This window comes from Crocodylus porosus, unplaced genomic scaffold (genome assembly GCF_001723895.1).
Source record: "Crocodylus porosus isolate Cpor-Errol unplaced genomic scaffold, CroPor_comp1, whole genome shotgun sequence".
Lineage (NCBI taxonomy): Eukaryota > Metazoa > Chordata > Crocodylia > Crocodylidae > Crocodylus > Crocodylus porosus.
Window position 1 is genome coordinate 1,697,873 of NW_017728934.1, and position 24,264 is coordinate 1,722,136.

General features: G+C 47.0%; 1 protein-coding gene across 5 annotated transcripts in view; it reads right to left on the minus strand.

Moving 5' to 3' along the window:
* Window positions 1-1,922: 1,922 nt before the first annotated feature.
* Window positions 1,923-24,264, minus strand: part of KCNC4 (potassium voltage-gated channel subfamily C member 4) — a 48,532-nt gene continuing 26,190 nt past the window's right edge. For 2 of the 5 annotated variants that reach the window (XM_019546258.1, XM_019546259.1), the window contains one exon: window positions 1,923-2,883. In XM_019546258.1, coding sequence (XP_019401803.1) covers window positions 2,822-2,883 — 62 coding nt within the window. In that variant the 3' untranslated portion in view covers window positions 1,923-2,821. Of the gene's footprint in view, window positions 2,884-4,145; window positions 5,256-24,264 lie in introns of those variants that run through there. The other 3 variants (XM_019546262.1, XM_019546260.1, XM_019546261.1) reach the window with 3 other exon arrangements.

A 24,264-nucleotide genomic window follows, 5' to 3' on the forward strand; every position in this document is an offset into this window, starting at 1 on the left:
GGTTATTTCAGAGCCTGGCCAGGAGGTGGGACTAGAGCTGATGTGCACTGAATGAGTGTGCTATAAACAGTAGAGGCAATACCATGTCATTAATTTCCACACATCGATTCCATGTGGATGACTGCACACAGATGACTAGCAAAATGTGTCTTATCTGCAAGGATCTTGGTGATTCCAGGGTTGAAGAAATTCAAGGAATTTGCTTCTGACCAAAAACTTCATGAGGCCCTTCAAGAACTACATCATAGGTGCCTCTGGAGTGAATTTGAGCTTGGTAGTGGACCCAGGACACATACACAGAGTGATCTTCTCTACTGGAGGTTTACTCCTGGCTTCCTCCAAAGTACCTTTGCCCTGGAGAATAGCGTCTTTCTAGAATAAACACTGTACGCTGTGCCCGCACAATGCCTCCTGAGTGCACTGAGAACACACTGGAGCAAACTTGCCCCCTGTCCACACCCACAGTCCTGCAGTGGCCTTGACTGCTCTGCAGCAAATGGATGTGACTTGATTATCCCCAACATCTCAACCAGGGTTTGCTTCCCTGGGCCCATCAGGGGTTTTGATCCCACTGTCCTGTGGCTGTCTTCAGGAGAGTAGGACTGCGGAGTCCTTGGACTCACCCTGCAGTGCAGTCAGTCACTGAGTGTCACAGTCGTCCTGCGTCACCAAAGATCAGGTGCCCTGATTCATTTGAGCAGTGACTCTGATCAGCTTTCAGCCCTAGACAATGAAACCGCTCCGCATTGATCTGAGACCGAAACTGCGGCAGTCCTAGAATCAGGTCGTGATATTTAAATATCATTACGAACTTAGCAATACATCCAATATCATTACAAACCCAGCAGTGCAGCTTTCAGCCAACCCCGCTTGCAAATGGCTTTATTCCATCTGAGTGGGAAATAGATAGTTTCTCCCAATGCCTTGGGAAAGGTTTTATCTTTAATTGATGCTTGGCCATCAGCCACAAAAAGCATTGATCATCCTGTATTTTATACTGCCTTCTTTTCAGTCTCATGGTAGGCCGTTCCCACAGAAAGATTCCCATGGGCTGAAACCCTCTCATTTTCTTTCTGGTCACTGTTGTATTTGCCCGTAAGTCATAAACCAGACTCTTTGTCCCCATTGTGTGTTTTCTCTGCCATGATTTCCATCAGATGTTTCCTGTGAGCTTACCTGGAGACCCATCAAACACATGGCAACAGTGATCAGACAATGAGCAATGAACTACAAGTAGGGTTCCCTCACGCCTTGTAGTTGCATTGGTTTTGCTGCTGAACTCCGCCTTTAAGCTGCAGAATTACTCTGAAAGACTCCCTAAACTCTCCTACAAAAGTAGTACAGGCCACAGCTACGGCTGGTGCAAATCCACTGGGATCCTTTGCCTTCAGTGAATCTTCACCAGTTAACAACCACCTTTATGACTGCGCAAAAGCCGATCGAAAGTGTCAGCTCACTCCACCCCAAACTAGCACCGTCCTCTTGCTGCAGGCACCGCTCAGAGTGTGAACAATCCCATGCCCCTGAAAAGATGTCTTTTAAAGACCACGCTGCTGGCCATTTCACAGCTGGTCATTTGAGAAGAAGCATCCAGTGCTTATTGCACAATCCAGTTGCAATCAAGTGGGGAAATTCCTGTCGAATGATATGTCCAAACTGTAAATGTTTCAGTGAAGCTGTCACGGTGTTCCCAGCCTGCCTCACCGAAAGTGCAGAGGAGCCCAAAGGCCCCGCTCCTGAGACCTTGGCCTCAGAGTCCAGGCAACTTTGGCACAAAATTCAGGAGATCCTACAGCAGACTTAAGACCCATGAAGGCCCTTATTTATATGAGCCCGCGACAGCCACTGTTTGGAGCAGTGGGCTTGGCAGGTAACCAGATACAAGGCACTGTGTTTTGCACAAAGGAGAAGCAGAGACAGGATCAGGTACAAGAGCTGCATTTCAGCTCTCAGGTCTCTTTATTAGAACTCTAGTACTGCTTGACAGGTAGACGCATGCGCACAGGACATAAGGTAATGGGGTTGGTATTGCCTTGGTCACAAAGAAATGTAACAGCATTAAAAAGAAACTGGCCAGTCTAGGCCAGTGGGTCCACCCCATCTCTGCTATTGCACTCATCCATTAGCTATTCTAGTATTGCTTCTCCTTTCCGCACACCTCAGGAGCAGTCATCCAATGGCTTTAACCCTCCCCAAACACTCCCACGAGCAGTCTCGTCCAGAAGAGGAATCTGTACAGTGGAGAAGGGCGTAGCAAACATCATGGAGTTTAAAAAAAATAGTCCACAGCTACTGTTTGGCGGATGAACACAGTCGGAGCACTGATGGAGCCTGCAGGTGAGTGTCTTGGATGAGCATCCGGCGCCCAGCGGTGGTCATCTGCGATGGGATCCAGGCGCCGTCTAAGTTACTACAGCAGAATGACAGCAATCACGGCGGCCAACAGGGCAGTCAACAAGTTAAAAGGGGGAGGGGGGTTGTTACTGGAACAGTACAGCACAGGTGTCCATAATGGCATTGGCAATGTGGGGGATCATGGTACACATCAGACAGACTCTTGTACAACACATGCACAACAAGTTGGTTTACAGCACGGAGAGTGACTCCCCCCTCCCACCCCTCTGCCCTGTGTACATTTACAACAGGAAAATAGTCTGAGCAAATCCCAGCTTCCATGAGAGTCACGGGGGGTTCAAGAGTCCTGCAAAAACAAGGATTTTCAGTCTTGCACAGCAAAAGAGCCTTCAGGACAGGCAAACATGCCCTGCTAAAGTTTCTTTGCTCTCTCTGTCTCTCTGCCTGTCGTCACAGGACCAAAGCCTTATGAGAAGGTGACAACCTCAGCTTGGGGATAATTAGAAGAGAGGACATCTTTGCAGCTCTCTGTGTTTAAAGGATACAGGTATTAAACACACCATTGCACAGCTTTTCCTTTCCGCACTTCCGACTCATGATTATTACTGTTGAAATGAATAAAGAGAGCAAGAGAATGAGAGCCGTGGGCTGGTGGATGCAGGCACTGAGAGGCTTCCAAGGGGAAAAGCAAGGACCATTTGCTCAACTTTCTAAAGGCAGGAGAACATCGAAACCACCCAGAGAAAATATGTGGTATTTTGAGTTTGGACGAGTCAGAGAAAGACAAGGGATAAAGGAAATGCTGACACCACCCTGACCGACTATTCCTGGGGTTGAAAATGGGACTGTTGTCCCCAGGGCTCTGTAGAGTACCGCCACCCTTGTGAGCACCATGGCAGGTCCAAGGAGTAAGCTACCAGTGAGCACTGAACTATTCTTACCTTGGCTGAGACTCTAGTATGGAAATGGTTGAGAACCAGTGAATACTGTGACCGCGTGTTACAGTAAAAATGCACTTGAGGAACCATTCAGGATTGCATGAGGCAGAAAACCATCACCCTTTGCAGACCCACAGCATCCTCGCCTTGGCCAAGGAAGCCTGAGGCTGGGTAGGTTACCACGCCAGCAAAGAGCCTGCAGGGACCATGCCGTGTAGCTGTGCATCCTCTGGAGCTCATTCCATGTTTGTACTGACAACTCCCTGCTTCAGCTGAGCTAGGCTCACATCCCAGATGCCCATGCATTCACAGCAGTCTGAATAAAGCTTCTGGGGATGGTAAATACTAGCTGGCAATCCCCGGGGTCCATTACCTAGCAAGTTACATGCAGGGAAGCAACATGAGGTTCGAGGAGGGAACTGCTATTGATTGTAGTCAGGAGATGCAACAGGGGAGAAGATCCCCCAGGGAACAAAGGCTATTCAAGGACCCTGCATATATAATCCCAGCTAACACACTGAACAAAATAACTAAGGATGTTAGGTGACCATATAAGTCTTGCTCTTCCCAGCAGGCATGAGAAAACACCGCCCAATCCACGCCAATGGTGCAATACATTTTGGAATCACCCTAGTCACCTCATTGCTACAAAATAGTATTGTTATTATTTGGCCAGATGGCCAAAGGATGTGGGGACGTGCCTACTTTTAAGCATGGGGTTGTGGGGGGTATTAGGCCAGTACAAAGCATGCAACTGGCAGGGGCCTGAGTTGATCATGGATCACCCCCCCCCCCCCACACACACACACACACACACACACACACACACACACACACACACACACACACACACACACTGAATTAGCAGCTATGAAACTGCCTGATTTCATGGCTGCTGTTGGTATGATTGTCTGGTAAAGAATAGGGAGGGGTCTGATATGAAATCTTTGCATAGGGCCTTCAAGAGGGAAACCCTGCCCTATAAAAGTGCAAGGAGACCAAGCGGGTACTTGAGGCTGAGCACATACTTATGAACAGGAATTTGCAAAGGCAGCTGGGATGCCCAGGAAAAATACTGGATCCACAGGCTATGCCCTCCGTTTCCCAGCCATCTAGAGAAGCATTTTCTTTATCATAGTGGTGGGATACGACATTGCAGACATTCACAGGATTCTCAGGAGTTGTTTGGGTTCAATAAAGAAGACTCTGTGCAAATGCTGAGTTGGGGTCTCGGGTGGGGAGTTGGACCTGGCTTTTCATGTATGCAGCTAAAGGACATTGTATTGTTGGCTCAGAATAGGCACTTTATAGAGGAACCGTGCTCCGAAGGAGACATGAATGAGATGTATGAATGTAAAGCGGCTTTGGAACTGCTGCCACAGAGCCACCCACTGACTTGGCTTTGGTGACAACTGCGTGAATATGGCATTGCAGTGCGCTCAGATGAACAGGTATTCAGGACCTTTCCTGAGCTGCAGCTGTGTGCAATGTCACAAGCAGCTGCCAGGCATCCACCTCTCCCATACTAATCAGCGTCCATCTGATGACAATATTGCTTCCTCTGGGTTGCATGCTGGGAATGCATGAGATGAAACACCCTTTGGTTAGCACTGCCAGAAGAACGGCTGCAGTGGAAAACGGGGAGTGTGACCCCTGCTAACTCAGATCCCATGCAGCACAGCGGTCTCTGCTCGTGGAGAGGAGAAGGTAATGTTCAGCCAGTGGTATCTCCATTTCCAACAGAGGCCTTCCAGAAAGGAAGCATGTTCAGTCCAGTCTAGCCTAGGACCCAGGACACCTGGGTTCAGCTCTCTGCTTCACCATAGACTCCCTGGGTGACCTTGGCAAGTCACTTTGACCTAGATCCTCAAAATTACTTAGGCAAAGGGAATCACTTCCCTAAAGTGGAGTTAGGTGCGTAATTTTTTGGAGTATGTTGGCCTTAATCCCTCTGTTTCCCATCTGGAAAAAAAATGGGGATAATACCAGCTTGGTGTTGGGAGATCCACGGATTGAATTTTATTAGTAGATACTACAGTAATAGCAGTACCATCAATAGCTAGGTAGCCATGCAACTACCTGTCAAGGGGGGTATTCTTTAGATAGCAGCACCGTGAAGCCAATCCATCCACTGACATCCTAGGCTCGGTCTACTTGGTGCTGCACTACATTCACATCTACAGGCTTTTTGACTCATAATGCATTTGCATGCTCTGTTACTCAAAGGCATCTCTGTTGTATTGAGCAGATCCCCCGCCCCATCCCCCCTCTTACAACTGAACAGCTTTGGAGAGGATGGAAACTGCAGTTGGCTTTCTTGGGCTTTTCGGTGAAGCTGGTTTCTTTTTTTAAGTTTCATGTTGACCAATATTTCTGACATAAAAAAGATCGTTTTCAGTCTCCAAGACTGCAGGGGCGGGAACAGCTTGCAGATTAGCAGGGGCAGGCTGCCATGCATTTAGCTATGTTGCATGTCCCCCTTGGGCTCAGCACGTGGAAAACGAGGTGCCCAGAAGCAGGACAGGATGCTCTGGACCCGGGGGGACTGCGTCATACATGGGAAGGTCAGTGTTAAAGCAGAGCCTCATCTCTGAGCATGGAGAATGGTCCAAGGGTCTGCTGAGCTTTTCTCCACTGGCTGATGGAGGGATGAAGGGATCTCGGGGGACAGTTATGCTGAAAGGTACTAATGGCTGCTACCATGCGAGTCTTTAGTTTAAAGACTCACATTTACCCACTGACCTTGCTATAGTCAAGGGGTCTGAGAGATAAGAGAGAGAGCAATTAAGATCCTTCACATAGCAGAGGATGCTACAGGCAACGGAAGGCTGCCCAAGGTGCTTTGCAGGGCAGAGCCAAGCGGTGTGAGCTCATGGGTTTCCCTGACTGCACATGCAGGCCCTTGGCTTTGTGCCTGTCTTAGGGTATGGAAAAACAATGACACTCCCATGAGATGGGAGAGAATGAGGACTTTGGGCAGAACTGCTCACACAGAGCAGGGCTCTGTCCACCCATTCTTATCCCATAGCAAAGGGAAACTAGCTCAAGGTAGCTCGGCCCTAAAGCAAGTGGGGTTAAATTGCCCAAGTACCTGGGAGCTGAGCCACACAGTCCAGCGACTGGAGTTCTGCCCTAGGACTGGAGATTTCAGATTTATGACTGCTCTGTGCCTCCGTTTTCCCATCTGGAAAATGGGAATGATGATGCCAACCGCCTTTATAAAAAGCTTTGCGATCTACCAATACGATGAGCCAAACAAGGGCAAGGTGGTGGTATTGTTCTTGGAAAGCTGCCCTCTATTGTGAGTGCTTAAATCTGATATGATACAAAAAATTATTCCCTTGCTTATAGGTATTTGATGACTGTGCTCTGAAATGTCATTACATGCCCTGCTGGGAAGCAACGGGCCAGCTCAAATGTACCACGGCCAGGAGTGAGTTCTACTGACTTCTCTTGTGAAGGGAGATAAATGTCCCTGGGGAAGATCAGCTCTCATGCATTATATATCTCCAATTTATCTTCCCCCACTCCTTTTGCTGTTCCTCAGGACAAGAGTCACTTGAGATGGCAATTGTGGGAAATTAAAGCACCTGGGAAGGAATAAGACATTCAGGACAGGAATGACTGCTATGCGACGTGTTCCCTTAGGGCAGCACTGAAATGAAAGCAGGTTTGGGGGATGAGAAAAAGAGGAAAATCAGGAGGGTGAAATCGCTCCTGGATCAGTCCTGGATGAGCCATCTGCAGTGACCAAAGCCATGCCCTCTACATCTAAAAGCATGCAGTGCTATTGCTTGAGCTAAATCACCAGCCCCATGCACTTACAGACAGGGTCACTCATAAATCGACTTCCGTGGTCTGGCTGCTGGAAGGGGGACAAAGACAAGTTTAGCTGGCACAGTGTACCCTGCTCATCCCCCAGAAGTCACCTCCACTCGGGCAGGAAGCTGGATCTTCAGCTGCATCACTTGAGCTATGCCACGTGCTGGAAGCAACGGTGGGTTCTTATGCTTTATATCAGGGATGTCAAACCTGTTGGGCCCCACAGGCTGCATCCAGCTCCCGGGGTTTAAACTCGCGAACAGTGGTAGCATTAATCCGCTGTTTCAGCACAGCTCCATAATCCAGGAAGTTAACACTGCTGCCACTTGCTCCCCACCCTTTTCCCTTGCCCCGTGGAAACTAAAACCCCCAATTTCAGTGGTGAATAGGAGGAAGAGGAGGCGAACAGCATTAACTCCTTGGGTGCTGTAGCCATACTGAAACAGAGGCAGTCAACGTTGCTGCCCCAGGAGCACCGGCAGCCACAGCAACAAGCCCCGAGGACTCAACCTGGCCCAGGGAAGTGGACGACTTAGTCTGTGAAAAGCCCTGTGGCCGAGTAAGCCACATGTTGGCCTATGGGCATGTATTTCACACCTGTGCTTTATGCAGATTAGCCATTAGAAGGGGCAGAACACACTTATCTAGTGAGTTACACATTGTTTATGGGTGACCGCGAGCAAATAAAACATTGTGGTTACTCCTGTAGCTCCTTGCTGCAGTGCGACTATGCCAACTGCCCTCTTGGCCAATATACCTGGGGCTGTGGGGGACATTCGTAACTAAAGCACGGGCTTCTACATGCTGAGCGAAAAAGAGGCAAGCACCTGCAACAGGGGAGTATAACTGCTCTTCTCCTTTGCAAATGATGCGCAGAAGGGAATCCAAAGCGCCCGCTCGCCACTGGGTCACACGATCTTGCGGTAGTGAGGTCTGCAGCCTGATTCTGGGTTATGTAAAAAAAAGCAAGCTCAAACTGCCTTCTTTACACTGCGCTCACTGGGCCTGTTCCCCCTGACACAGCAGGGGTGTCATGGCCAGTGGAAGATACCAGTCTACAATCTTTAGCAATTTTCTTTGGACAGCAAAATCTTCTGGGCGGCAATTGTCTTACTACGTACGGGTGTATGCAGTGCCTGGCACAGCTGGGCCCTGAGCAATCTGCTGCTGCAACAGAAGCACCCTGTTTGCAGCGCCCTGTCTGTAATACATCATAATAGCAAGCCATGATATAGGGATGAGTTGTGCAAGCTTACCACCCACGCGCCCTGCCAACGCACCTCTATCCTGACCTGCCGTATGCCCTGCTATTCCAGTCCTGGACTCCCACAGACAGCTCTGCTGATGCTCCTCCCTCCTTGACCTGTAGCATCTCCTGCATTTTTAGCTCATTGCACCCACACAGCTATGCCACTGTTCTTCAGCCCAGATTTACAATTCCCACTGCCAGGCCAGTCATCAGGCCTCACAGAGGACTGCCCACGCAATGCCCTGCTAAATCCAATCCCAGAGCTCTCGTGCAGTCTGCCAGAGAGAGGACTGCTTGGCTATGGGAGCTTTATGGACAAACTCCATGACAGTCTAAGCATGCAGCTCTACCAACTAGAGTGACAGGTTTAAAATTTCCTCCCAAACAGAAATTCCCACCTTTCAAAATTTGTTTTTTATGCTACATATGGAGAAAACATTAACAGTGTTTTCAAAAATCCCCATAAAACAGGTATTGAAAAAATATAATTTAAAAGTTTCATTTCGTATTTCGGCCTTGAATTTTATGCCATGACTTTTTTTTTCCATTTTAGACTGCTTTAATTTACTTCCTGTTATGTTAGTAGTATCTTCACATTATGCACAACTTCTACTGACATATTACCATATGGCTTATTAGCTGGACTATTCTATTGTTTTATTCTAAAATCATTAAGGACAGGTACGATTTAGTACTGATTAAATGCTATCATCTTCTTTGTTAAAGCAAAGTGTCTCCTAGTTTGGCTGTCAGGAAATAGTCTGACAAGGCTCAACTTGACAGAATTATGCACTGCTACTGCCATACTAGAAAATAATGTAATAATGATCAAAATACTAGAGAAGCAACATGAAATGAAAGAAAATATAAAATTTTAAAATAATGACTTCCCCAAATTACATTTTTTTTTTCATTCAAGTTCTTTTCTGTGGGAAACTGAGTTGAAATCAGTATAATTTCATGAAAAACAATCTGATTCCACCCAAACCTTTCTGATGGGCTCTCAACCAGATGTCCCAAAGCCAAAGCCTTAATAACCCACATTGCTCTAGCTCTTTGTCACTGAATTAATTTATATTGACTGGCACTCCTGGTCACAGCAGAAACTTGAAGGCTGTGCCAGCATTGGGTTTCCCATCTGAAAGCCTCTCAGACAAGCAGCACAATAAAGACAGCCCTGTTTAACAAGGCATGGGAGCAGGGAGTGGAGATTGGGTTCAAGCCCCAGTTTGGGCATTGCTGTACACTTTGCTTTCTGCGCCGGTTGGGATCCTTTAAACTCTCTGTGCATCAGTTTCTCCTTTCTGCAAAATGAAATGCCCACCTGTGATAAGAAATCTGAGGGCTGCAGATGAAAAGTGATATGTATGCTGGAATAAGCCCCACCGAATTCATCACTCCACAGATGGCAAGGCCAGAAGGGACCATGATGGCTATCTTGTTCGACAACCTGAAGAACACAGACCATAGCACTCAGTCAGTGATTCCTTCAGCCTGCCCATAATTTCTGGATGAGCTTATTGTTTAGAAAAAGGCCCATTCTTGATTAAAGTGCTATGTGTGGATAGAAACAATAGGGCTTTCCAAGAGATCCTTTCTATAGGTTTTGTCACCAGCTTACAGACTATTGCAGCAGACACAAAGCAGCTTAAAACACAGGATCAATAGAAAAAGATCTCCATCTTTAAGTGAGTGATCTTTAAAGATCTTTAACTTTCCTGTCTGGTGGCTAGGTAATAGACTCTGAGATAGGACCCACAGAGTATTAATGGATGCACTGAGTCAGCGTGGGGGAAGGTGACCAGCAACATCCCTCAGCGTTCAGTATTTGGCTCAGTGCTTTTCAACATGTTCATCAATGATTTGGATTTGGGTGTTAAAAGGCTAAGTTCACAGACAACACCAAATTATGGGGGAGTGCAGTCACGCCTGAGCACAGGCTGGGGACACAGGCTGACCTGGACAGGCTGGCAAGGTGGGTGGATCAAAACCTGATGATGTTTAACATGCAGAAATGTAAAGTGCTCCATTCGGGGAGAAGTAATCCACAACACGCTTACAGGTTCAGCGGTGCTACACTTGCCAGCACCACAACTGGATGAGACCTGGGGGGGTCATGATAGACCACAGAACGAACGTGAGCCACCAACGTGACGCCGTAGCTGGCAGAGCGAAGAAAATGCTGGCATGCATCTACCGATGCATCTCAAGCAAGACTAAGGATGTCATCCTCCTGCTCTACTCAGCTTGGTGAGACGGCAGCTGGAGTACTGCATCCAGTTCAGAGCACCGCACTTCAGAAAGGATGCGGAGAAGCTCGAGAGAGTCCAAAGGAGGGCCACGCACATGATTAGAGGTCTGGAGAGCAGGTCATACAAGGAGAGGCTGAAAAACTTGGGACTGTTCAGCCTGGGGAAGAGAAGACTTGGAGGGGACTTGGTGGCAGCACATCAGGGCTTGGGGAGCATCTGTTCACCAAAGCACCCCAGGGGAAGACAAGAAACTCTGGGCACAAGCGGCTTGAAGATCACTTCAGATTGGACATAAGGAGAAACTTCTTTATGATTCGAGTGCCGAGGGTCTAGAACAAACTCCCCCGAGAGGTGGTACAATCACCTGCCCTGGAGATCTTTAAAGAACAACTTAAGGCCCACCTTGCTGGGGCCATCTGACCCCAGCCGTCTTTCCTGCCTAAGTGCAGGGAGGCTGGACCTGATGATCTCATGAGGTCTCTTCCAGCCCCTAAAATCTATGAATCTTGATGCTGTAGTAGGGCCCCCTGTGGTCCTCACTAGAAGGAAGGGAACAAAGGGAAAGCCCCAGCAGTAAAGGGCAGAAATACTTCTTCAGGAGAAGGCTGAACCCAGAAACCAGATGCTACAGGACAGTCACACTGGATAAGAACCAAGCTGAGACCCAGGTGGTTGGAAGAAAGGCTGGTCTAATGAAACCTCATGAGAAGGACTGTAAAATGGGGCCTAAAGAAAGCCTGGTGCTGGAAGAGCCTAGCAGATACTGTGCAGAGATAATGGGCTGTGGAGGAAGTCCCGAGAAGTTGGACAACAAACCCAAGGGATGTTATTAAGGCGGCTGCATGGAAATGGATCCAGAGGCAGCATGGTCGAGAAAGGCGCTATGCCCCTGTGAGCAAGGCTCACCTTCCTCCAGTGCTCCACTCACTAAACCACCGTAAAGCTGAGTCAGCTGGGGAAGCTGGGAGACAAACACCTGGTTTGTGCACGGACCATGAAGACTGCACCACACCTGAAAAAGGGAGCACTGGTGAACAGTCACAGATGCCCACTGGAGCCAAGGGGATCTAATAGTGACCTTAGCATTACTGCTTGGTATGTGCTTTCCTGAATCAAGGCCTCACTGTCCTGGAGCCATGCTTTGTGGCCAGCTATCTTAGCTCCCTCACAAGACTGTAATTCTTGCAGTATCTGAATACTAACAGTCTTTAATATTTTTATCCTAGCAACACCCTCATGGTGTCGGGCAGTGCTATTATTCCCATTTTACAGAGAAAGAAATGAGGCACAGAGAGGCTAAGGGTCAGATGGTGAAAGTTATCTGGGCCCTTTACTCAATACCAAAATCCATGAGAGCTGGGAATCTAAATACCTTGGAGGGTCTGGACCTGAGTGACTTGCCCAAAACCACCTTGGAAATCTGTGGTGGAACATAAACTTGAACCCAGCTCCCCCTAGGCCTGCGGTTAGCAAACCAGTGACAGTCTCTGACAAGTAGTCTGCAATTTGCATCATGTCCCCCTGTCTCTTCCTTTCAATCAAAAATGTGATTATATGAGTCCATAGTGATCTAGAAGACCTTTGAGTGTGGACAGTGGTCTACTGGTCCAAAATACTTGGGACTTGCTCCCCTAAGCAATTTATTCACCTGCAAAAGATCTGTGTCTATTTGGTTGGGTTTACCCCAGGCCCCAGCCACTTGAGCTAAAGGAACAGCTCTCCCTGGCAGCAGCCTCCTACCCTCCCATGCAATCCATCCACTAAAGTGAGGTGACAACCCCCAGCCCACCATATGGTCCCACAGTAGGGACTCACTGCTTGCCACCGGATGGGAGAAAAAGGAAATGCCTTCTCTTCCTTCCAAGAAGGCTTTCTCCCTTGCTCTATTGAATATCATTACCCTGGTTTCCAGCCCTGAGAATCTGACTTTAATCTTTCAGACACGCTGCTTTGAAGGTTTTGCTGTCTAGATCTGGGACATGACAACTCAAGGTCCCATTTTTCTCTTCTCTTTTATTTTCCTTTAGCAACTCTGACAACATCTAGCACTGAAGGAATTAATGTACAGAGCAACAATCAGCTTCCTCCTTTCTGCTGTCGCTAAATTGTGTACTTTGGGCAAACTCAGTTTTACATTCCCTTATATGTCCTCCACCAGTGCTGCTAATTTAGATCAACCATGTTTCTTTGGGACACTGCTGACTTGAAGCGATCTACAAATTGTTTTGCACCTAGATTACAATGCCAAGGAACTTATAATGATAAGGAAGCTGACCTTTTTGGAAAATCTGGAGCTGATGGTAGATACTGAACACTCAAATATCAGGCCCAAAGCTCTTACTGCAAATCCTGGTTTAGCACTGTGTCCCTGTCCGCAATGTCCATGCAATTAGGCATAAATCAAAAGCTCCAGGGCTTTGGAAAGGTTCAGCTCTGCATCTAAACTTCACATCGGACTTATTCCAAATTGAAACACTGCATCTCTATGTCTATGGCCTCAGTGATTGAGCTGGTGGTGGCAGCGGCAGCTGCTGGGATTGCCATGCAGTAGCAGCTATCTTTTGTCTCTCTCCCAACTCAGCACCTGGGGGCTGGTGCCCAGATTGCCCCCTGCCTCCTTAGCTACACAGAGCAGCCTCCAAGTGAAGGGCTGTGCACTTGTAATCGGTGTTGTGAGGGTTAGACAATAAGCGCCGGGCACGAATTTCATTCTGCACACGTGAGTTCCCGTCAGACTGACACATTCTGCTCTAGATCAGGGCCTCCCGCAGTCTGTCGTTGAGCTTATTTGATGGCAGTTCCCATTCATCTCACTCAGACTCTGATTTCCACACCCCTCTGACCCCTGTCATTCCTCCAGTCATAAAGTAAGGCATCAGTTCGAGAAGGGCAGGCCTACTTGTTTGACTCCAAGCCAGGGCTCATGGCTGGCTGCGCTACTGCCAACCCAGTTCATGGGTAAAGTTTACTTTGGCCCCACCGGCTCAGGCAGGTAAAGCATGGATTAGACCTCAAAGAGGAGCTGTCTGAGAATGCCGGGGTAATTTTACAGGCAGAGAGATAATTTTATTGGTTGGGCACAGGGCTGGGACTTGGCAAATGTGGCTTCTGTCCTCTCTTCTCCCATGCCTTCCCTGGAAGCCCACAGACGGAGCACTCCTAGTTCCTCACCTACAAACCAGGCTGCTTCTATTTTCTGCTCTGTTTAGATTAGCCCTTTAGAGAGGGGACTCTCTCATGCTCTGCAGCCTGCCTAAGCCAGCAGAAGCCTGATCTCCTTTAAGATCTTCAGGGGCTGTTGTAAAACCCAGGCCTGGGTTGCAATTAAAAATGATAAGACAAGCCAAGTAAAGGCCCATGATAGCAAAGCCAAGAGATGGCTAAGTGGCCCAGGGACTTTGAGACTGAAAGCTGCTGGAACCTACTGGAGAAGGAGGGCTTGAGGCTCCTGTCCCAAAAGGGACTCTTCCCAGGGGCTGGGAAGAACGTGTCCTGAGACGGCAGAGGGATTGCAATCACTCCTAGCTGAGAAGTAGTGAACAGACAAAAGAAAGCAGGTGCATGCGGAAATCTGGACCAGAGCAGGTTCCTAAAGCGCAGCCCATGAGCTGAGCCCCTTTGATGAAGCCTGCCACCCCGGACAACCCTTCAGAAATGGCTCTCCAGGGCCAAAACATCGGTGGTCTCAGATTCTTGGCAGCTCCTCCAAACCTAAAACCAGAACTATGCGTTTGTGTGGCCACTCTTAGCTTCAAGGGACAGCAGCGCATTGGGTGTATGGCAAAGGAAGAACTTCTTAGACGCAAGCAATATTTCACCTATTCATGAGCGGTCTCCTAAGGCTCCCATCACCGAGGCAGTCCCTAAACACGGGATCTTGTCACAACAGTGGTTCGATTTAGTATGGGAGCCTGGTTATTTTGAACATCAGCTTCCTTGAGGATCAGAGTCAGATGGAAAAAATCCCTCGGTCATGTCCGTATCAGTGATTCGCAGCCAGGATGCCATGGCACACTGGGGTGCCTTGAAATCCTTTCAAAGATGCAGTGAAGTGCCACACGATGCGAGCACGGTTAGGTGTGCCAACATGATCACAAGATAAACCCAGAGATTTCAAAGAAAAATCCACAGTGTTAAAAACATTCTGCCCTGCTGTGGTCTGTCTGAGTTTTGCAGCAGAAAAATTGCTCTAATATAGGTCTGTAGTAAAAAAAAACCGAGTGAAAGCTAAGAGCTGGTATGGTCCAAGAAGTGCCTTAAGTCTAACAAAGTTGAAAACAACTGCTGTACATATTTTAAGCTACCTGCAGTATTTGGACAGCCTCAGCCGAACCCAGTGAATAGGCCGTGAGAGTCCCAGCCCCTGGGATGGCTCGGAAAGCCTCAGTTCAGAGGGACTTTGCTCCGGAGTCACTCTTGCTTTCACAGGTTGTTACTACTCTTAAACTAGTTGAGTTCCATTTTATGGCTAGAAACTGGGCCCGGGTCTAACTTGGCAGCCTTCATTTTCTGTCTCTGACAAGGCATAAAGGGGTCCTAGGTCTAGCCTAGCGTGCTCACTGAGGATCCGTGGTAGCTGTGTGTCCAGAGTAAACTGATCAGAAGTTGTACCTCTGTTTAGTATTCTGGAAGTTCCTGTCTCTTCCTGCCTTAAGCTGCTGTTAACTTTAAATCGTGCCTGTTAAACAGCTGCTGAGCTCTGCCAACGAGGAGGCTGCACATCAGCAGGAGACGAAAACAACCCTGTATAAATGGCTTGCGAAAGAGCAATCCATCCAAAAGGAGCCCACACAGACACTGCAAGCAGCTGACTGCCCCATAAGGACATCAGGAGGTAGCATGATAAATCAGTATATTAGGGCTGGGTAGAGAACTTCTTTGTTAGGACTGCATCCCCTGTGCTGGCTCACTGTCCAGTGCCTTAAAGGCACTGGCACTGATGGTGGGTTTTATTATTTTATTTTGGGTTGTGGGGGGTGAGGGGGGGTCATTTAGACCTGTTACCGGGGCTTTTTACTGGCAGTGCTGGAGAAACCTAGCAAAGGCTGTTTCTGGGCAGAACAATTATTTTCTTGCTCAGCTGATCTCTAGGTCTTTCTATTTTCCTGGCATTTCTCAGAAATAGAGCAGAGCTGCTACTAACAATGCTCTGCCTGGCTCTTTTCTAAGGATCTCCAAGTGCTTTATAGGCATTAAAGAGCCACAACATCCATGTGAGATACAGAGGTATCATGCTCCCTAGTTTACTGGGAGGAAAATGGACGCCTCGAACGGTGAAGCAACTTGTCCACTGAAGGTGGCGATAACGATGGCGTTTAATAGCACTGGGAACAAAGAGGCATTTTTGCTTCCAGTGCCCCCTGAGCTGACACACCAGTAACCTGGAGATCTGGGGAGGATTCGGAGCACCTATCGTTGAACGCCACAAAGGTGCTTTAGGTGCTCTCTTTTGGATCAGTCATAGGGACGACTGTATATGGGGTGGTGATGGAAGATGGCTTTACTGAAGGCATCAACTCATTCATTATCTTGACATGAACGACCTTGCCAAGATAGTCCCTGCCCCAAAGAGTTTGCAATTTAAAGAAAGACAGAGGTGAAAATAACTTGCGTTAGGACAGGAGCAGACCAGTGGCTAACCTGAATCTAGACCAGTGGTCTCCAAACTTTTTTGATCACACAACCCTATCACTAAAAAAATTTTGAGCACGCACCCCCCATATACGTATATGTATATTCACGCAGCCCTATGAGTAAAAAATTTTTGAGCACGTACCCCCAATGTATGTGTTTTTATATAAATAGAAATAGAAGTTCTAATATTTTCTTCCTGCACCCCAATGAATCGTCTTGTGCACCCCACTTTGGAGACCACTGATCTAGACCCCAGCTACATTGCACACCCTCTCCTCACTAGTTCCTGCACTCAACCTTGCTACCACTTGCCTTGTACTGTAGCCTGTGCCCCTTGGCTGCCTCTCACATGGTGAGGCTGAACTCCAAGCAGTGTGCAAGGGATGTGCTCCATGTTCAGCCTCTTGAAGGCTCAGATCAAGCGTCTGTGTATGGTGTTTTAGCATGGACTGAAGACGTGTATGGAGACTCTGCCTCATAGCACATGCATGGATAAGGTGTACGTTGCGTATAGTAACAGTTTGCGTGCTAGCACGTGTAACGTATGCCTGATAATACATATGATATGTATATGCAGCTGTATATCCAGTGGGTTTGTATTTAGTGAAGATCGATACCCTGAATACCTAATCTCTAGTAGTGCTGAACATTTCTAGTGCAGGCCCAGATGGGCCTAACTTACTGTATGCATCAGAGTTTCAGTAACGTTCACTTGGTATTGATCTCTATGTGTGAAACTGGAGTAATTACTTCCGATACATAACCCACCTCTGCTAGAGTTTCCTCTTCAAAGTTTGTAGGAATATTTTTATCCCAACCGACACCGGCACCCCCCCCTCCGGGGATCCTTTTAGTTTCAAGGCTTCAGTTGCAGGGCAACTTGCACCCAATTAAGGATGAGTGGCCAATCTCTTGCTCCTCCCAGGCAGCTCAGATGACTGGCAATAGGCAGGGGAGGTCTTGTATTCCTAAAGCACAGGGTCATCTCCAGCTTGGGCTGGTAGTATGCACAGAAATCCTGATCATCTGAGGCTGTACCCCAACTTGTGTTAAATGATGAGCCTGTGGGATCATTCCAGTCTAACCTACAGGTGTCCTTGCCACTCCTTTCCCTACATAAATGTCTCCTGGAAAAGGGTTGGGGGAAGGAAACGCAGCAGATTCCTATACAGTCCAATGCTTTCTTTCCACTAAGATTCCAGTATCTTACTTTCTAATGCTGGTTTCTGTTGTTTCAGAAGTAGGAGCATTGGCATATTAGTCATGCTTTATACCAAGTTGCATAATGCCAATTCTAAAAATTGCAGAGCGCAGCTACATGTCAGGTTTAATACGCATTAGAGGAAACATGAAGAGCTTTGCTGGTAAAAAGTGTCATGGTCCATGGAGGGTTTTCTGTGCCAGGCAGAGCAACAGGCTTTAGGGTTTGCTGGAATCAGTTTCCTGCCCTAACTAATTAGCAGCCTGGATGGAAAAGAACCGAATCTGTCTGGACCTGGAGAGGCATCCAGCATAGGGTCAAGTCACTGTCCTGAGCTCCTCAAACCCAAGGTCCTCCTTGGAGGCGAGATCAAGAGACCTCTCTCCCTGGCTGCTCCACACACTTGCCGTGTGACCTGGAGCAAAACCTTTGATCCAAAGATTTTAAGGCAAGGCCAATGAACTGCAGCCACTGACCCTTGCAGTAAGCCCACACCTGGTGGCCAGGCCAAAATAGCTGGTAGGAAGAAACATCTTATCCCGCATGAAGATATCAGGTGCTGGAAACTCCACCGCAGAACCCTGTTCTAAGACGTACAACAGCTCTAGTGAGGCCCCTGGTATTCAAATCTTAATAAACTTTTGTCCTCCTTGCCTCAAAATCCCTATCTGCAATGCTGATCCTGACCTGTTTGCTAGAAGGAACCGAGCGGCTAAGATCATTAATGTCTGTGACAAGCTTGGCTCTCCAAGGATAACTAACAATAGAGAAGGGCAGGGGTATTATTATTGCTATGAGCTGTGGCCTTTTCTTTTTTTCCCCTCCACTAAATCAGTCGCACTTAACATCTTTGTTCTGTGACTCACAAACCTGTTGAATTAGCAGAATCGTTAGGTAAATGAATACACTTAATTATAGAAATTAGATGAGTGCACAGTTACAGAATCAATACATGACAAACATGTTTGATGCAAATGGCAGATGAGTCACTGGCATGGCACAGAGTTCATGGCACTGATTGCTGAAACCAATGAATAATGCAGGGCTTTTCTGCACCCCCCGTGGACAATTTGGAAGCATGAAAGGGTTAAAAAAAAATCAGTCCTTGTCAGAAATGTTTATTCGGCACTTCGCAGCCCTGACATAAATCTGTCAGTGACCTGAAGCCTAGGAGAAGGAGCTGAGCACTTCACAGAGCTGGCAGCACAAATCGCAGCTTTCTTTGCTTCTGCTTCTTTTCTTAATGATCCGCAGACAAGCTAGGGAGGGGGAAGACTTGGAGCGGGGGGAGCCCAGACTTGTCTAGTCTCTGCCTTGTGCTAACTAGGGCTCCTAAAAAAACCCAAACCAACAAGTTTTCTTTCTCCTGAAATAAAAAGGGAGCGTTTTCTCTTTGCTCCTGTGATCTTGTTAAACTCGCTGGGGAAAATCAGGCCAGCCACTTAACACTTTGCTTTCACACACAGATCACAAAGCACTTTACTGAGGAAGGTTGCTAGCCCTGTTCCTTTTCTATGGATGGGGAAAGGAGGCAAAAGGAAGAGCGAGGAGCTGCCTGAGTGTACTACCCAGCTGCACAGCACAGCTAAGAATAGAAATCCCCTCTCTTCGCTTCCAGGCCAATCCCCCTTGGACTGAAATGTGTTAAAAAATGTGGTGGCCCTTAAGAGCTGGATTGTGTCACTTTAACTGAAGCTGAGCATCCTCTTACCGCTCAAATAGTCCCCTTGGAGCAATAACCCATGCTGTGATTTGCTAGTGAGGCAGGCAATTGGCTTGCCTCCTGCAACACGCCCAGCGCTTTTCTTAAGACCGATAAAGGGACAAATTCTCACCCACAGCTGCTCTGGTCTCCTTCAGGCTGACTGGCCCCTTACTCCACCAATATGCTTCTGAAGTCGGTGGGTCTTATGTAGAGTGTGTGCAAGGAGTCAGAATATGGCCCGGTTATGGAGCAACCGTAGGCGGGTGTACTCCTGGAGACACAGTGCCCTTGTGGTACCCGGCCCTGTGGCTGGCTGGAAAACAGCCATCTCACTTCAATTAAAACAGTTTTCTCGGGCTTTGGTGATGAATGAAAATGAAACCCATCCCAAATTTTCATGCAGAGTCACTCAAGAAATGAAGTAAGGTAAAAGTGATTTCTTTTAGCTTTTCTAACCCTGCTGCAGCTGGAGTCATTTGATGCCAGCAGTCTTCCCAGCCCAAGTGCGGGGGGGCTGGACTCGATCTGTAAGGTCCTTTCCAGCCCCTACCAATTATGAAACTATGAAAAGCCAGCAGTCTCTCTCCTCACAACAGCTACTTGCTTGGCACTCAAGGCATTCCCTGTAGATGCAAAAAACTCAAGTTCAGCTTCCTCCTCTACTTCATTCAGAGGAGGGCTTGGACTGGGTTCTCCTTATACCCAACCTGAGTGACCACACTTGCTGGACTGGAGGCTCTTCCCAGGGGTAAAGTCTCCTTCCCCTACACTTTCTAAGGGCACGCTCCTCTTACCCAAAGCACCTGCTAAATCCTCCTGCCTGCTATGCTGCAAACGTATTCCATTGGTCTGACTTTGCCCAAACCCCCGCAATGAGCCGTAAGATCTTTTTTTCACTTGGATGATGGCCCTGGTGTTGAAAAGAAGACATAGACAAAGAGATGAAGACTGGCTGAGTCAGACAGCTGCAACCACCCGAACAGGGGGGGAATGGGAATTTATTCAATCATGCCTGCCATAAAGTCATGATAACTGAAAAAAACCAGAAGATTTTGAGTTAGATCCTGACCCAGAGATGTGTATACACTAGGGCTGTGCAAAATGGCACTGCTCCATTTTGACTTGGGTTTCAAGGTTTCGACAGAGAGCGTTTTGTTTCAAATTGCTATTGAATTGCAATTTGAAATAGCTGTTCTGTTTTGCTTCATCGAAACAGTGAGGCTGTTTCGACATTTTGCCCATTAGCTCTAATGGGGAAGCTCAAAAAAGCCTCTCTCATCTGACAGGCAGATTGGGGCTGCGGGCCCCCGATCTGCCTGCCGGATGGAGGGGGGCGGGAAGCCGGGGCTGCCGCCTGGGACTGGGGAAAGGAACGGGACCCGATTGCTCAGTTCCCCTCCCCAGAGCTAGATCGGGCTGAGGATGGAAACCCAGCCCAGCTGGGATGGAGAAGAAACTAGCTCAATAGAGCAGCCAATTAAATGACTGAGAGGAGGACATGTGCTCTCGGAGACTGGAGCATCTAAGAGATTGGGGGTGTCTCAGAGGATATGATGAGATGGAGTGTGATTTGAGTACAGAGAGACCAGGGTAGATCTTGCTATACCAGCTGTGTCATTCAGATCCCTGGATTTCTCATGGACTTTGTAAGAAAACTGGATGGAGGGGAGGTGAGAGGCCACTACACCTAGGAGAGTCAGGAGTCATGAAACTGAGACCTAAAGAAACCTTCTAGCTGAGCATCATCAAGGTTTTACACCCTCCTGGATTTGGATGCCTGGAGATCACAGTCCACATCTACCTAGCAATATTTAGCTCTGAAAACAAGTCCACGTGCATGCATGACACTCCAAATAATAATGATAATCACGTCAGGAAAGTCTTTTCCCTGCTGGAAAGAGAGCAGTGGAAGAGACTTCAAGTAAAAAGCCAGCAAATTCTAAAGACTGCTTTGCTTCAACCACGTTCCCTCACCTTTTGTCTGGATTTCTGCAGATGGCCCTTCTACCACAGCATGAATGTGAAAGCTCTTTTTGAAGTCAAGCATTCACTAACAGAAAATGGAGAGTGGAATATATTCAGCTGTGAATACGAGTTGCTTTGGTTATACACACACATCATCCAGTCGGGGCATGGACACAATGCTATGCGACTCATGCAACCAACCAACGTTTTCCTGATTCTTTGGAGTCTGAATAATGAATTGTTTTACTCTTAGGGGGAATTATTTTTTGTCTTACAAATTACTTTGAATAACAAATGAAGCTAGGGATTTTTTGTGGACTGCAAACAAACAGAGAAGGAAGGAAGCCTAATTCAGCAAACAGATGATTTGCACTGAATTATTCCCTTAGCTCTAGTTTTAAAGCTGCTCTACTAGAACTGGCCTCTAGTGATAATACCTGCATGCATCAGGTAGAAACAGTCAAAAATGCCAAATGTTTTCTATGCAAAATTTAGAAAATGTCACCAAACCCTGCCAATACATTCCACATGGATGTTTCTTTTTCTTTTTTTCCCCCAGGGAAACACCCAAAGGTGATGTGGGGGAAAAAAATCAGGTTTTGACAACCAATTTTTTTGTACTGAAAACTGAAACATTTCAAGCTGAAATGTTTGTGTCAAAAAAATCCATAGTTCTTTAGGGGAAAAGGTTATCGGGACAAAATTCACTCAAAGAAACTTCCAGCTTCCACTAAGCTTCATCTCTGCTAGGGAACATTCAACACTGGTGCAGCACCCACAGCGGTAGCAATTGTGGAGGCTATAGCATGAGCCTGTCTACCCCGACATTAACGGTGAATTAAAAGTCCAGGTTTGCTGTAGTAGAGACAATCCAAGATAAAGCAAGCTTCTCTGCTTAAAATAAATGCACTCTCATCTGCGATAAGGCAAAAATGTCCCTTGGTAAAGTGCAGGACTTTGAATTGTGCTGCATTCCCTTTCCAAAGACAATATGTCATTTTCAAGAGGACTGCACTGGGGTGATCCCTTGAAAATAGAAATACTTTTGCTGTTTCCTGGAGAGCTTCCAGGAAAAAAAAAGGCATATGTGGGGGAAGGGAGTCGGCTCTGACAGCAAAAAAACAAACTGATAGATGGTCAGTTTGATGGTGCCAAGTGCGCCATATGAAAGCATCACTGCCTCTAGCTGAGGGTTAATGGTGCGTCTCTAGGTCCCATTTAGGCTCAGAGAAACTTATTCTCATCTTACTGTGACTTCAGTGGACTCCTGGTTTCCAGGGGAGGAGGTGAAAGCAGAATCAGGACTGGAGTAGAGAAAAGTGGCTTTTTTTTTTTGGTTGAGTTTGCAATCTGAGTTTGCCGGGAGAGAGGTCCCTAAGGTAAGTTGAACTATTGCAGCAAGTCATTTATTCAACAGATGTGGCCCTTTCTTCCGTAACAAATTGTCTGTGAACAGGTTGTAAATTTTATTGATTTAATCTTAAAATATTTGCGAAGGGGCCAACAATTTCAAAGATCAGGGGCTATGGGCAATCAGCTGCAGGAACATCACGCAACACTTCAAACAAAAGCTACCTAAAATTAGCAGCTCTTTTTTGAAAATAGGGGCTGTAGACTTCTATCATGATGATTCATCTAACAGTTTGTATGAACAGATTGCAACCTGTGGATGGCCTGCTACTTTGTATTCTCTATTTATTTCCAATGACTGATCACTTGGGTTAATGCGAAGAACCCCTTTCTGTTTGCAAATCACTCTAAAAAATATTTTATTATTTATAGATTGATTGCATCAAAAATGAAATCTATTTGGCAATATTCTCAATGTTTATAACATAATACATTCATAATTTTAGGGCTTTGTGTGACCATGAGATGATCACCTTTGACCTTGTGCACAACCTAAGTTAGATATTTTCATCCAGTGTTTCCCGTCCCAGCAATTTGTGGTTGAACACTGGAACAGTTTTTTTAAGAAGGCATCCAGTCCTTATTTTAAGATGCCTAAGTATTGTTATTTGAGACAGCAAGTGCATACATGCTAAAGTTTAGTACATGCTTAAGTTCTTTCCTAAATAGGGGCCCATAAAGCATGGAAAATCCATAGCAAACAGTTCTACTGATTAATCCACCCAACCGAAAATGCACAAATTGAGTCCAGTTTGAATTACACCTTGCTCACTCGGGGTGCCTAGACACATGCTCCAGGGTAGGGGTGTGTTTTAATTAAGGTGGCTCTCGGGAGCCGCTTTAATTAAAATGCCGCACTCTCTCGTGTATTTAGCACGCCATGTTTCAAAACGGCTGGGGGGGTGCTTTAACTAAAGCTCAGTGAAGGGGCTTTAGTTAAAGCACCTTCGATGAGCTTTAGTTAAAGTGCCCCTGCCACCATTTTGAAACACAGGACACTGAATAAATACTGGAGTGTTGTAATTAGATGAATCGAGTCTGCTGTGATGACTAATCAGGACGCAGCAGAGCACGTGTATAGACAGACACCCTCGGTGTTTGTGAATAAAAGCCTATCAGGAGGCTTCATTACCAAGGAGCTGCATGAAGACATCTCAACTCTTTTCACTCAGTCTACAGAGTATCTTTGCTTTCTACTAAAGCCATTGAAGTCACCTGATCTCAAACTACGGCTTGGACGTAACACAGAAGTAAAGCTGCAAAAGCACTGGAGGATTCTTTTACACTGATTGCCATCGGTGTTGTTAGTTAGTAAGAGTGGTTTCCCAGCAACCCATATAGGTGCTAACTGAGGTCACCCTAATTGATTTAAAAATGGGTTTGTTGCCAAGGAGCTGTGTGGAGGCACTTTATAAACAGAGCGACTGGGGCAGCATGCACCTCAGTGGTCTCTTCCCATGGGAATTAGCATCATAGCAACACAGAAGATCCACCTGCAAGTACTTATTGCATCCTGGTGTCCATGTATTGATCCACGATGATGGATGCGTCATCACACAGACACGCACTTGTATTGGACAACACAAGGATGGAGGGCTGCATTAGCTCATGCACTCCAGATCCCATTGGCCACTTACATCCATACATATACACTCATGCAAAAAATGCATATATAATCTCTACACCCACATGGCAACCAATATTAACCCATGCACACAGATTGTATGTATTTC